Source organism: Seriola dumerili, unplaced genomic scaffold (assembly GCF_002260705.1).
Source record: "Seriola dumerili isolate Sdu_G_001 unplaced genomic scaffold, Sdu_1.0 BDQW01000138.1, whole genome shotgun sequence".
NCBI classification, from domain to species: Eukaryota; Metazoa; Chordata; class Actinopteri; order Carangiformes; family Carangidae; genus Seriola; species Seriola dumerili.
This window is the reverse complement of record NW_019174393.1, coordinates 1,051,998-1,065,495: the sequence shown is the minus strand read 5'-3', so window position 1 is coordinate 1,065,495 and position 13,498 is coordinate 1,051,998. Positions and strand designations below refer to the sequence as shown.

Below are 13,498 nucleotides of genomic sequence, written 5' to 3'. Positions count from 1 at the left end.
GTCCCCAACAATCACTACCAGCTTCTCAAACCAAATCTCAAATTACACATAAATGTTCACAGTGGCAAACAGCCTATCATGTCAGCCGCCACTAATGATGTGCAGGCCGGGCTCTTAAACTCTCTTCCTCTGATGCTTGAACGGCAGCAGCTGTGGTGAGGCAGGATCATAGCCACCAATAGGAGAAGCCAGCTGTGGAGTCGGAGGCTCCTCCTCTCTGCCACGACAGAGACAAGTAATCCATCAGTTGGTGATAAAAATGCCTGAGCTTTGTGCAGCAACAAGCTGTAATAACAAGAAAAACGGATCTGTCTTTTCTTTCTCAAAGGATGCAGAGAGGTAAGTCTAGACAGGGATAGAATTTAATATTAGCTACTGTCACATTTCATACCAGTTGCCTTCGCTTGAGGGAGGGGTTGAGGGAAAACACACACTTAGGAGATGAGAACTGTTTCCCACTTCATACCATTTGCGCTGCCTGTAATGTGGAGTGAGGCGTCTTCATGTAGAGCAGGACTGAGGACATCACTGAGGAATGTGCTCGACTGAGCATATATGAGAATATCTACAGATGGGACAAGACGTGACACGAACTCCAGCCTTACGTTTGAGTCATTCCTGCCATTCCTTTTCCTGACTCTGACTCAGTAGCCTGGGAACAGGCAACATGTCACCTGCTGTTCTGTGACCTGCTTCCTGTTTATGCCATATTTGGTTTGTTTGTATGTTTGGATTGACATCAGGTCGCCGGGCTGTGAGGTTAATTTGACCCAGAGTTTATACTGAAGTCCTTCTGTTTCAACCTGTTCTGCCGACCAGATGTCTTTTATTGTTGGTCCTCTACACTGTCTTTTGTGCGTGGGTGATATAGTCTGTCATTATCTGCTTACTTACTCCAAATATTTACTCAGTCCATATTTTTACTAGCCTGAAACCACACCTTATATTTCCACCCATGCTGCATCCACACTATCATTTCATTTCTCTATTGGTACATAACATGGTGGGACAGCTGATAGGTCAGCCCGGTCTGATGTCACACTGACGTTTTCTAGGTTGGGAAGGTGAAGGTTTGAGGATTACACCACAGTCAGACACTAACGGCTTCAAGACAACATCTTCGTCCAGAGCAGGAACAAAAGCTCTGACGTTACAGGACGAGTTTAACAGGTAAAACTATTTTAACGAAACATTAGACTTGCCTGAAGTTTCAACTACTTTATGCCATTGTTATAGCATTCCTTATGAATACTATGATGAATTTTGAATATTTATTAATAAAGAAGTGTTATACAGTGTGACAAAGATATGATCTGAAATGGTTCTAGTGTTAAATTTTTTTGGTTTTCAACTTTCATTTCATCAAAACTGTTCTATAGGTGAGATCCAGCATGTCAGAACTGGCCTCAAAATTATTTTAAAGCCATCACAGCAGAAATTAATTTTCATTTTTTTAACCAAACTTGCAATAAGTTTGTTTAATTATAAACCCACAATTTATAGGGTAAACTCTTTGTAGGAAATTAGATTTTAATAAAATACTGAGCTGTAGTAAAGTCTAAGAAAGTGTGACTATGAGGAAAATATGAAGTAACAACTTGTCATTTTAGGGGAAAGGGGAAATAATTTGCAATGCAAAGAGGAATGGTTCTTTTTTAGTTCCTGTTACAGAACCATTTGATCCATGGTCTAGCTTTTGATCATACAAAGTGTATTCATTAGTAATTCTTTTTTCTTCTTTTATCAGGGAACCACAATGACAAAACTTACAGAAACTCTTTGGGACACTCTGGAAAAGCTGAAAGATGAGCAGCTCAAGCACTTCCAGTGGTTCCTGAAGCAGGATGGCATCCTAGAGGGTTTCTCGGCCATCCCAGAGGCCCGGCTGCAGAGGGCAGATAGGCAGGACACGGTGGATCTGATGGTGCAAAAATATGGCTGCAACGAAGCTCTGGGGATAACCATAAAGATTTTAGAGAAGATCAGCAGAAATGATCTGGTGCAGCATTTATCCAGTATCAGCTCAGGACTGAAAGGTAAGTTGAGAAGGGTAAAAATATAAATGTCTGAAAACCAACTTTCACACAGATCTTATAAATTATTACATTCATCATATTCATTGTTGGTTAAGTATAATGTTCAAACAATAATAATGTGAAAATAGCAATTTACACAACACCACCAAAAGCTGTGGAAGACTGACAAGATGTGTGAATGTCCTGCTCTGCTTTGTTTTAGTCTTCAAGAACCAAGATTCTGCTCTTCTCAAATGTGAGTATGAAAGAAAGAAGGCTGAGCTGGGGGAGACAAAGGCTGTAATCAAGCTGATGATCCAGGAGAGACAGATGAAGATCCAGGAAATCAAACGCTCAGCAGAACTCAGCAGGAAATCTGCAAACAGACACACCGCAGACAGTGTACAGGTCTTCGGTGTGTTGCTGCAGTCGGTTCAGAGAAGTCTGGATAATCTCATCGAAGCAATTGCAGAAAAGCAGAAAACAACACAGAAACAGGCCAAAGGATTCATCCAAGAGCTGGAGCAGGAAATCTCTGAGCTGACTAAGAGAAGTACTGAGGTGGAGCAGCTGTCGCACATCAAAGACTGCTCCCGGGATGCTATTCCCCCCACCAAGAACTGGACAGAAGTCAACATCCCACCTCCACCATATGGACGAAGTGTTGGGAGTGTTGTGACTCAGTTGAAGGAAGAATTCATCAATGGGACTGAGAAGTTGATTGCAAAAGCCAAGCTGATCAGGGTCCAGGAGTATGCTGTGGATGTTAGTCTAGATCCTGACACAGCAAATGCCCACCTCATTTTGTCTGACAATGGGAAACAAGTTTGCTGTGGTGATGTAGAACAAAATCTCCCAGACAATCCAGAAAGATTTAATCCTGCTGTCAATGTCTTGGGAAAGCAGAGTTGCTCTTCAGGAAGATTTTACTACGAGGTTCAGGTGAAAGGGAAGACTTCCTGGGATTTAGGAATTGCCAAAGAGTCAGTCAGTAGGAAGGGGTCAGTCACAGCAGGCCCCAAGACTGGCTACTGGACTATAGGTTTAAGGAATACAGATAAGTACATAGCTTCTGGTGTCAATCTCAGTGTAAAACATCCACTGAAGAAAGTGGGTGTGTTTGTGGATTATGGTGAAGGTTCAGTCTCCTTTTTCAATGTAGATTCTGCAGACATTATCCACTCCTTTACTGACTGTTCCTTCAGTGAGAAAATCTATCCATTCTTCAGTCCTGGTCATCATAATCATGGTAAAAACTCCACCCCTCTGATCATCTCTCCTGTCAATAACATTGATTAGATCTGACCAGTCATCCAGTCAAAACAGATTCTGCCATTCTTCCAAATGTCATCAGTAAGTGTGATGTTTGTGATTAATAAATTAATCACTCTTCATGATTTGATCAATAATAATGTAGGAGATGAGGGAAATGATTTGAAACAGTCTAAAAATGTAATGGGGTTTGGTTGTAGTGCCATGTTTTGCCACTAGATGGTGCCACTTCCTGTTTGATGACATGGAGTTACAGATGTGTGCTGCCTTGCTCTGATCCCTTGCCACAGTCTCCAGGTCTTTCTCCAGAAGGGGGAGTTGGTATGTTCATATCTATATTCTACCACTCATGTCTGTAGGGGTGGCTGTGTCTGGCAATGAATAATGGTTGATGTGTAACACGCAATAAATGAACAGTGTGCAAATCCCTAACTTTGTGTGTCTGTTGGCTTTCCAAGCTAGCTTGTGTTGAAGAAAACATTTACTGAAACTTACATGAAACTTAAACCAGGGATCATTAAAGGCCAGGCACCAGCCACCTTATAGCAACAAGGATCCTGGAACATTTTTAGAAATATAACATTTGGGGAAATATTGCTCTGACACCAGGAATCAGCCACAGTGGGGCTTTTACCATCATAGGCACCTCAGGGTACAATAGGGTAACCTACAATCAATGGGATCAATATATTCTTAATTGAATCTTCTGTATAGAAGCCAGTATGACAGAATATATAGCCAAGTTGTGCATGTTTGTGAGGGAAGCCCATTCAAAACATACAATACAAGGATTTTCACAGGTAAAGTAACAAGAAAAGTAATAATGACAAACATGAATGGGGATTTTTTTAAGTTTTTATTTTTTAAACATAAAAGTTAAAGTCCAGTCACCAAGTCACTGCATTTTCTTCCATCAGTACCAACCACACAGGTATATATGTCTGCCTGCCACATTACCAATAAGAAACTATCATCAATGGAGGTGTTCAGGCTGGAACACATAAGGAAATAAAATAAAATTACACTCATGAACACTATTATGTTGATGTACAGCACTGGCCCCAGGATAAAGTACTGATGGATGCCATATATTAACAAAGTGTTGGACAGACTGAAGGACCCCAATAATAAGGCTGGACTCCTAGATGCCATTATAATGCAACAGTAGGCAAATCACAAAGAGCTTACATTACATAAAATGTAAAAAGACTACCTGAGAAGTAGGACTACCACTTCTTAGCCCAATTATTAGGCATTGTTCCCTGTCTGGAAATTATGCGGCAGGCATGTTGTGTCCAAGGACAAAACATTTGGGTTTTTAACAACAGCATGTAGGTCAAGAATTAGTCATAAACACTTTATTTTGTTGATATACAGACTTTGAACCGGGAAAAAGTAGGGATGGATGTCATTCATTAACAAAGTGTTAGACTGAAGGACCCGAACAATAATGCAGGACTTAGAGGTTGTTATCGTTTGCTGACTGGAAATTATGTGGCAGGCATGTTGCGTTAAAGAACGAGACAATTTAAGAAATGTTGCTCGGCAAGGGAGTTTCTTCATGTCTGTCCACAGTGCATCTCCTGGTCAGTCAATTCAAAAAGTGATGAGTCAGCTTAGTTAATATGAGTGTTCTGATGTGTTTTCCTGCCACAGCGGAAAGAGAAAACAGGTGTAAAGCATCTCCTGATGTCTTACTGCAAAGAACTGGTTCTGTAAAGCCAGTAACCCTGGTATTACAGAAAATCACCAGTATCATTGAAAATGACTATCCAAAAATATACACAAAGCCTTTTCTGACCACCTGCAAGAGCTGGTTTGAGAATGTGACCAATAAAAATGAATGATGGACTTCTGTTGGTCGCACTACACAACACAAATGTGTAATTTATGCTTTTATGGGAGTTTCTGGGGGACAGCAACATCTGAAGTTTTAAATTATACACGTAGTGGTGTCATATATTTTGTAAGAGTTTGGCCCTTTGTAAACTATAGCGTCACAGTTAATACATAACAGCTTACAGTTTCATTTTACAATCACAATCACAAATCATTTATTGCCAGATATGAGGTTTATAGAGTCTGTCCTTTCATTGTAATAAATGTTAAATATTGACATATTGACTAGATTGAACAAAGCAGAGACAACAAACTATTGAAAAGAGGTAGATAAAGTAAAGCTGCAGACACTACTTTTTGTTTTTGTCTGAAGACAATTTAAAGTCAGATTTCCAGTCTTTGCCTATTAATAAAAATATTCAATATGTAAATATGTAAAGAGATGGTACCATCAGAAGGTTATACCTGTTAACATATATTTGTTGTATTAATAATCACTGGAGAATATTTTGAACATCTGACATTCAGAAATTGACCTTGTTTTTAAAAAATATGATTGGATATATTTATCATCAAGGTAAGGAACTGGTTGATTTCCCTACATACATACATATTGTAACAGCCATTTGTTTATGTGTGTGTTTATTATTTGTTGTTGTAAACATTGTTGGTACTGGGGGTGGCGCTGTGGGAAGTTCCTGTGGGAAGTTCATTTATACATCCAGGCTAATGAGGCCAGGTGTGCGTGAACTGAGGCAAACAGTTTTTGACCGTGGCTGAGGCACGGCTGAGGTCTGGAGATAGGAGCAGTATTAAATAATAGGCTACCGGATTGCCAAACGGATGTGCTGTACTTTATTGTGCTTATGTGTGGAAGCAATAAATAGAGCAAAGCAACGGGAATTGTTTGGACAATGTTTATTGGGAGCCAAGCCCAGTGCGCGTCAATTAATTGCACCGGCACGCACCTGCAGTAAGTGACAGTGGAAAGACACTTACACATATTCCTTATTACTTTGTAATCATTTATTATTAAAACTATTTGAGTTTGTCCCCCTGAAACGTGACAATTCAGATAATTAGTTAGTGCTGCAAGTCTCTACAGTTAATGCAGCGGTCATGAGTCTGATTTTATTAAACTTCCACAAGAGACACAGAGGACTTTTACACCTGTTTCTAAAGGCTGAGTTGCAATCCTTAAATTCTGAATGTTACATATTTTGCTTTGTTACAATATCCATAACAGTGTTTCCTCTACATTAATTTAATAGTGGCGGCCCGTAATGTTCACACTTGTAATCAGATGTGATGTGAGTGTAAACTATATATTGCTGAAAATCAAGTGCTCTGAGCCTGGGTGCAAACTTTGCCACTGACTCTACAGCCCCATGTAGCTGATCTTTATATGTTTATTTATTATTTATTTAATGTTATTGTTTTATATATTTTTTACTTTTTACATTTTCAACTGGTTAGAGTTGAAGTAACATTTATTTTTCTTGACATTGTATATGGCTGAGATATATATTGTAAAAGTTCAATGGTAGCGATAAAAGCATATTCAACTGGCCAGCCAATAAATAGGTTTTGAAAGTAAAATCTGCTGTCAACTGCTCATTTGAGTATGCCCCCCTGTGTAAATCCATAAAATGATAAGTGGGGATGTTCATCAAATGGTAGTAATGTTTCAGTTGGGGAGGAGACTCACTGCAATTTCTTTAACAGGAAGTCTAGCAGAGACAGTCAAGGCCAGGACAGTAACCACCTCTCTCCAACCGAGGATCATAACTTATATATGGTTCACTAGCTGTTAGACAGAACAATCTAAATGTATTGCTCATCTTTCTACATCTGAAAGACTCTGTGGTGAATTCAATTTGGTGAGTTTTTAAAGTGTTTATTGTTTGAATGGATGTTGCATGTCTAATTTTTACAGTGTATAACTTGTATCATTGTCTCTGCTGTCTAATTTTGATTTTGAGGAGAAAACTTTTTCATGTCTATTTCTGTCCTGGAATCAGCCGAACTAAATTGGCAACACTGTACTACTGTGACAGTTTTGAATGGCTCCCAACATGAACAAAACTGAAGCTGAAACACAGGATGAATCTGCAGCGGGTCTCTACGGGGTTAGAAATGTTTCATTATCAGCTACTGGCCTTCTGCAGTGTAGAGCAGGGTGCAGATGGATTGTTACTGATAAAGTCAAAGTGTCTCATCTTACTTTCGATTTGGCCCTCGGAGCCAACACAGCATCTGTTTAAACTGTTTGAAAGTGTGCAACATAAATATTTACTCAAATCACATTCTATGTATGACTGCCTATATGTATATATTTATATAACTGAATCTTGCTGTGTGAACAAAGGGTAAGGAAGTAAAGGAGCAGAAAACTTGCAGACTGATTCTACCAGGAACTGTATGTGGTTTTAACAATGAGAGAGTGAATGAGGTTATGATTTCTCCTCGGGTGTTTAAGGTCTCTCTTTTAGTTGGCTAGCTAGCAAACTCAGGCAAGTTTGATTTTTACACCTTATAATGTCACAATGTTCAGCTACTGGGTTAAAATAGATTTCCTATCTTGGTCTTAAGCCCAGTTTATGGTCTCACAGAACTAGTCCTTGAGACGTGCTTTCCGACCACATCAGAAACCAGAAGTGTTTATAATTGAACAGCCAAACTGGAGGAAATGAAGTGAAAAGTCAGTTGACAGAGAGAGGGGTGTATATGATATTGTTTTAAAAAAAGAGTCTCTCCTGAAAGACATTAATAGTGTCACATAAAGTTGTGTTAGAAATTTAAACTAGAACTACTGCCTTACATTCGCATGCCTCTGCCAACTAGGTAAGTTGCAGGAAATGGAGATAAAACACTGAGTAAATGTTTTTGTGGAACATAATGAACTCACAGTGAAGTTGACCTTTGATCATTTGGATGTAAAATGTCCTTTCGTCTAATCATTTTAGAAAATTGACTTAAATTATGTCATAATTAGTAAGCATGTATGAATTTGTGAACTTGACTTTGATTATAAAATGTTCAATATACTGTCAATATACTTCATTTCTCTTGCAGGTTTTGGCATCTAGCTCAACCACAGTGTCACCAACAACTGTAGCAGCACTGGCTGATAGAGGAGGGTAGGTCCTTCTGTTCCTAACATTGAGAATGACACTGAATGACTGTCAGCTCCTGATCAGCAGCTGACCTCTGACCTCTGAGTTTAAGCACTAGGAATGACCATGGTGAAGTAGCTAATCATTATTACTTTCATGGCAGTAGTCCAGTGTTATTAACTGATCATTCATGATCTTCTGTAGAGGTATGTGAGGTAAAGTATGTTGTTTGATTTAAACTTATTCTGTTCCAGTATAAATACAGACTGTGATACAAGAGAACAGTAAGTAAGAGAACAGCACTATGTTGAAAACATGATAGTGCCTACTGTAATTCATAGAAACATGAAGCAACATTGGATCAAGCAGGAGACGAATTTCATTTAAGATGCACATATACAAAAGTCTGATGGGAAAATTTCTCATATTTACAGCAGGAAGCCATAATGGCGACACTTAGAGAGGAGCTCTTGAATATTCTGCTGGATTTAAGTGAAGACCAGTTTAAGCTTTTCAAATTTCACCTGAGAGACAATGGCATCCCACGGGCTAACCTGGAGAAGGCAGACAGGCTGGACACGGTGGAGCTCATGATAAATAAATATCCTGATCGTGGAGCTCTGGAGTTAACCTTGATGATTTTAAAGAAGATCAGCAGGAATGATCTGGTGGAGCGTTTGCAAAACTTCAGACCGAAAGGTGCGTTGGGTGAAGATAAAAAGAATAACTTCTGAAAAACAGTGGTATCACATTCATCACAGTTATCACAAGTTATGAATTAAAATATTCTATTAATAGATATTTGTTTACAAAAAATAATGAATAATAATTATTTGTCTTTCTTTATAATATGTCCTGTGACTCCAATTAACTCAAATTAATCGGAACAAATCGCAGGCCATTTTGAATTAGTTTAATGTTGATTTTTTGAAATAGTGACAGTGAAGAAAAAAGTGACAAAAGAGCTCATGATTTATTGAGGTTAAATCCTTGAGATCTGAATGAAGAAGTCATAAACCTAAACAAACATGTTGATTAAAGTGAAAAAAGTCTGCAGGTTAAAATATTACTGCATTGCAACTGTTCTGTAAGACTGACTGTGTATGTGTGCTTTGCCTTTTTTTAGACTTCAACCCATTTCATGTTGGTGCTCACACAGAAAGATCTAACAGAAAGAAGGCCAGACCACTAATGTGGGTCCAGCAGTTTGCAGTGGAAGTGACTCTGGATCACGATACAGCACACCCCAATCTTATCGTGTCTGATGATGGGAAACAAGTACATCATGGTGATTTCAGGAAGAAACTACCAAACACCCCTGAGAGATTTTACAGCTGTGTAAATGTTTTAGGAAAGCAGAGTTTCTCCTCTGGAAGATTTTACTATGAGGTTCAGGTTAAAGGGAAGACTGCCTGGACTGTAGGAGTGGCCAAAGAGTCAATCAAAAGGAGGGGAAATATCACACTCAGTCCTGAAAATGGTTTCTGGACCATGGATTTGAGTGATGGAGATGAATACATAGCTATTGATGAACTAGTAGCTCATCTCTCTCTGAAGTCTAATCCAGAGAGGGTTGGAGTGTTTGTTGATTATGAGGAGGGTCTGATCTCCTTTTACGATGTAGAAGCTGCAGATCATCTCTACACCTTCACTGGCTGCTCCTTCACTGAGAAACTCTACCCATTCTTCAGTCCCTGTACTAATGACAAAGGTAGAAACTCTGCCCCCTTGATCATATGTCCTGTCAAACACAATGAAGAATATGAAAGAAAGAAAGCTGAGCTGCAGAGTGTGCAGCAGTTTGCAGTGGATGTGACTCTGGATACTGATACAGCACATCCTGCTCTCATCCTGTCTGATGATGGAGAACAAGTACGTTGTAGTGATGTGAGAAAGAAACTCCCAGACAGCCCTAAGAGATTCAATAGTTGTGTTAATGTCTTAGGAAAGCAGAGCTTCTCATCAGGAAGATTTTACTTTGAGGTTCAGGTTAAAGGGAAGACAGCCTGGACTGTAGGAGTGGCCAAAAAGTCAATTGACAGGAAGGGGAATATCACACTCAGTCCTGAAGATGGTTTCTGGACTGTATGGTTAAGGAATGGAGATGAGTACATGGCTAATGATCACCATCCAGTCCGTCTCTTTCTGAACCAGCATCCTCGGAAGGTGGGGGTATTTGTTGATTATGAGGAGGGTCTGGTCTCCTTTTACGATGTAGAAGCTGCTGATCATCTCTACAAGTTCACTGGCTGCTCCTTCACTGAGAAACTCTACCCATTCTTTAGTCCCTGTACTAATGACAACGGTAGAAACTCTGCCCCCTTGATCATATGTCCTGTCAAACGCAACAATTAGATTACTCCTGCTGTCCTTTAAAGGCCTCAACACCCACACAGCTGTTTTGTATTATTCCAGTCGAGTTGTGACAAAACCTAAAACACAGCGCCAGTAAGAATAATAAAAGTCTGTACTGACTCACTTTAAAGTACTTAGTGGTTTTTAACCGCTCATGGTGCTATAGTTTTGATGATGGTCACACTCGTTTATATCTTGTATTCAGTTGGCACATCAAAAACTCTGAGTGTACTACGAGTGTGAAGAGCTTTTAAATAGAATACTGTACTGACTTTGTATTTCAAACTCTACTGAATTTTGTTATTGTGTCATTTGTTTATTTTTATTTTTGATATAATCCATTGCTAAGTTTACTAATGTAAATCATCACTTTGTCCAAACTGTCTCATGTGCTCCAAAGGTTCAACTACACTTCAACTACTAGTGAGAAATGTGGGAAATTTTTTATTATCTTTTATTGTTTATACTTGTCAAATGTGGACACAAATGCATATTGAATGAAAATTGATTGACTGATTGATTGAATGAATATAGGAACTTATGGAAACATTTGTTTACTTATCAAGAACACAAGCTTTTGTTTTAAGTTGTGTTGAGAAACAACAGAAATCATATTTTTCAAGGTAAATTTTTCTACTGTAATCTAATGCTCTAAAATGGAATCAATGTAATGTAATTATTTTGTCATTATTTTCTGAGAATGTGAATTAAAAGAATTGTTTGACTTGACAATTACATGAAAATAAAGTGGCACTTAACAGTGTTTTTGTTGCATTATGAAAAAATTACAATTGACAAACTTCAGGAACTTTTCTTAAAAAAAAAAAAAAAAAAAAAAACCCAAACAATCTTAACTCTTCAGACTGACACTTCAACAACATAAGTTTGTAATATCTTCTCCTCCTCACAAGCTTAAAGAACATCACTTATTATATAACAAAAATATAACGAAAATTAGTCACTAGTTTAGCATAACTGTAGAGACAATTAGTGCATTACAACATGTCTGCATTAGACTTTAATGTATTACAGAGTTTAACTCATCAACTGCAAATGTCACTTGGTCAGGGAGCAAAGGGTGTGGAGTATGGATGGACTAATTTTGGCCTCCAAAGACTTTAATGTATACAGTGGTTGAGATATTAATACAGTGGATGTGAAAGTTATTAATATGAAAATTAACTGCATCCATCTCCAAAGAATTGTTTGATAGAATTAAAACAATGTGAGGAGAATCCAATCAATGTTTGATCAATGTCTTCAAAAACAAAAATCTTGTTTTGAGGAATTTCTCATTCAGTTTGTCAATTTATGCAACTTTATCTGCCTCTGTTAACTTTGTACATGTCCCAGTCTTGCCTCAGAGACAAGGATGCAAACATGAAAACTTAAGGTACATATAGTTTGCCTTTGCTTTTACAGGAAATGCAGGCTATGAACAATGCTGAGAAAGTTACAAAGGCAGGGAGTCATGTGACGGTTCTTAACATGTGGTAAAGCACTGCTAAAACTTCCATGAGAGGCCTCATGCTTAAGCCTGAAAGGGGGAAGTAATACCTTTCTCTGCACGTAAGCCTTCATCTTGCGGTTGTCACCCTGCAAAAACACTGACATTTTGACCTTACAAACAGACATACACGTTAAATTGACTCTGATGTTTCGCTTCTTAACTATGGGAAAAACTAAGATGAAGGAAGGAAGGAAGGAAGGAAGGAAGATCTTGCTTAAGCAGGGGAAAGTACTTCTCCCACCTTAGACATCAATGCTTTAAACTTAACTATCTTTTTTTCTGATGGAGTTTCAAGCTTTGTGCCTGTGCTCACGTAGAGTACACCAAATAAGGAAGCTGAGCTGAATGACAGAGAGTGAGGGCGGTCATCTGTACAAAACTAATGATGAGAAGTGGCATTTTTCAAGCTTTAGAGGAAGAAGAACAAGTCCAGATCAAGGGGACATCCACCTCTGCCTGACTGAATATCAGAGGCCAACTCCTAGGCAATGTTTAGCATTTACTTACCTCTAATAAGGAGCTTATGTTTTCTGTTGGTTTGTTTATTTGTCATCAAGATTATGCACAAAGTCCCGAATCAATTTGCACCAGACTTGGTGGAGGGGTCAGGGAACAGTCCATTACATTTTGGAGCAGATCTGCTTAAAGGGGACAGTTCCAGGAATTCCCTAACATTGTGAGATAGGGTATTTTTCCACACTTTCGATTTCTCTGGTCCTCATTATATTCATTATTTGTTTTCCCAGATGAGGTTCTCAGTCATTTAAAAAAGAATAAATGTTCATTCACAAACAGAATACTGCTTCACTTGATTACAATAATCCTAATCCCACGTTCAAACTGACCTGTTCAACCATCCAAGCCTCAAAAATAAATCCCTGTTGTCACACATGAGGAACATTTAAATATATAAAAATAAAAAGGCAAAATATTGGAGACAATAAGATTTATTTTTTCTTAGAATTGTAGATAAAAGAAATGTTCAAGTTCTCACTGAAAGTCTTCCATGTGGTTGGGATTGAAACTAAAATAACTGATTGAAATTAACACATAATCAGTAAATGCTCAAATTCAATTAATTATAGCTTAATATTTATACTTTTTTCGGGGTGTAAACTCTTTTACATGTTAAGTTTATTTTTACCATTTTTATTCAAGTGAAAACAGTGACACTCTCCATGTGCTAAAACAAAAAGCTGACAAGAAATTTACCTCTAAAATCAAATTTGTGTTTTTATTTTTCTACTTAAAGTTTAAACTCTTAGAACTTATATTTTATTTTCTTACATTTTTACAGAATGAGACTTTTGTAAAATAAACAACTGATTAAACCCTGACAAAACTCACAAAAGTCACTTCATCAGAACTTTAGAGATCACAAACCAGAACTT

At 38.1% G+C, this 13,498-nt stretch overlaps 2 protein-coding genes across 3 annotated transcripts; both read left to right on the top strand.

The window, feature by feature from the left end:
- The first annotated feature begins 815 nt into the window (after window positions 1-815).
- Window positions 816-3,696, top strand: LOC111224891 (E3 ubiquitin-protein ligase TRIM21-like). Its single transcript, XM_022749584.1, has 3 exons — window positions 816-1,170; window positions 1,748-2,036; window positions 2,239-3,696. The coding sequence occupies exons 2-3, from the start codon at window positions 1,757-1,759 to the stop codon at window positions 3,312-3,314; spliced, it is 1,356 nt and encodes a 451-aa protein (XP_022605305.1). The 5' UTR covers window positions 816-1,170; window positions 1,748-1,756; the 3' UTR covers window positions 3,315-3,696.
- Window positions 3,697-6,869: 3,173 nt separating this feature from the next.
- On the top strand, window positions 6,870-10,649 carry LOC111224816 (zinc-binding protein A33-like). Of its 2 annotated transcripts, none has more exons than XM_022749476.1 (4): window positions 6,870-7,006; window positions 8,202-8,266; window positions 8,677-8,941; window positions 9,369-10,649. In XM_022749476.1, the coding sequence occupies exons 3-4, from the start codon at window positions 8,689-8,691 to the stop codon at window positions 10,595-10,597; spliced, it is 1,482 nt and encodes a 493-aa protein (XP_022605197.1). In that variant the 5' UTR covers window positions 6,870-7,006; window positions 8,202-8,266; window positions 8,677-8,688; the 3' UTR covers window positions 10,598-10,649. The 2 variants fall into 2 exon arrangements, with proteins under 2 accessions (XP_022605197.1, XP_022605196.1); XM_022749475.1 differs by having other exon boundaries at window positions 8,202-8,371.
- The last annotated feature ends 2,849 nt before the right edge of the window (window positions 10,650-13,498 follow it).

Coding starts and splice junctions, on each gene's coding strand:
- LOC111224891 (XM_022749584.1), top strand. CDS start 1,757: ATGACAAAACTTACAGAAACTCTTTGGGACACTCTGGAAAAGCTGAAA. Junction 2,037..2,238: donor TATCAGCTCAGGACTGAAAG/GTAAGTTGAGAA, acceptor GCTTTGTTTTAG/TCTTCAAGAACCAAGATTCT.
- LOC111224816 (XM_022749475.1), top strand. Junction 8,942..9,368: donor GCAAAACTTCAGACCGAAAG/GTGCGTTGGGTG, acceptor GCCTTTTTTTAG/ACTTCAACCCATTTCATGTT.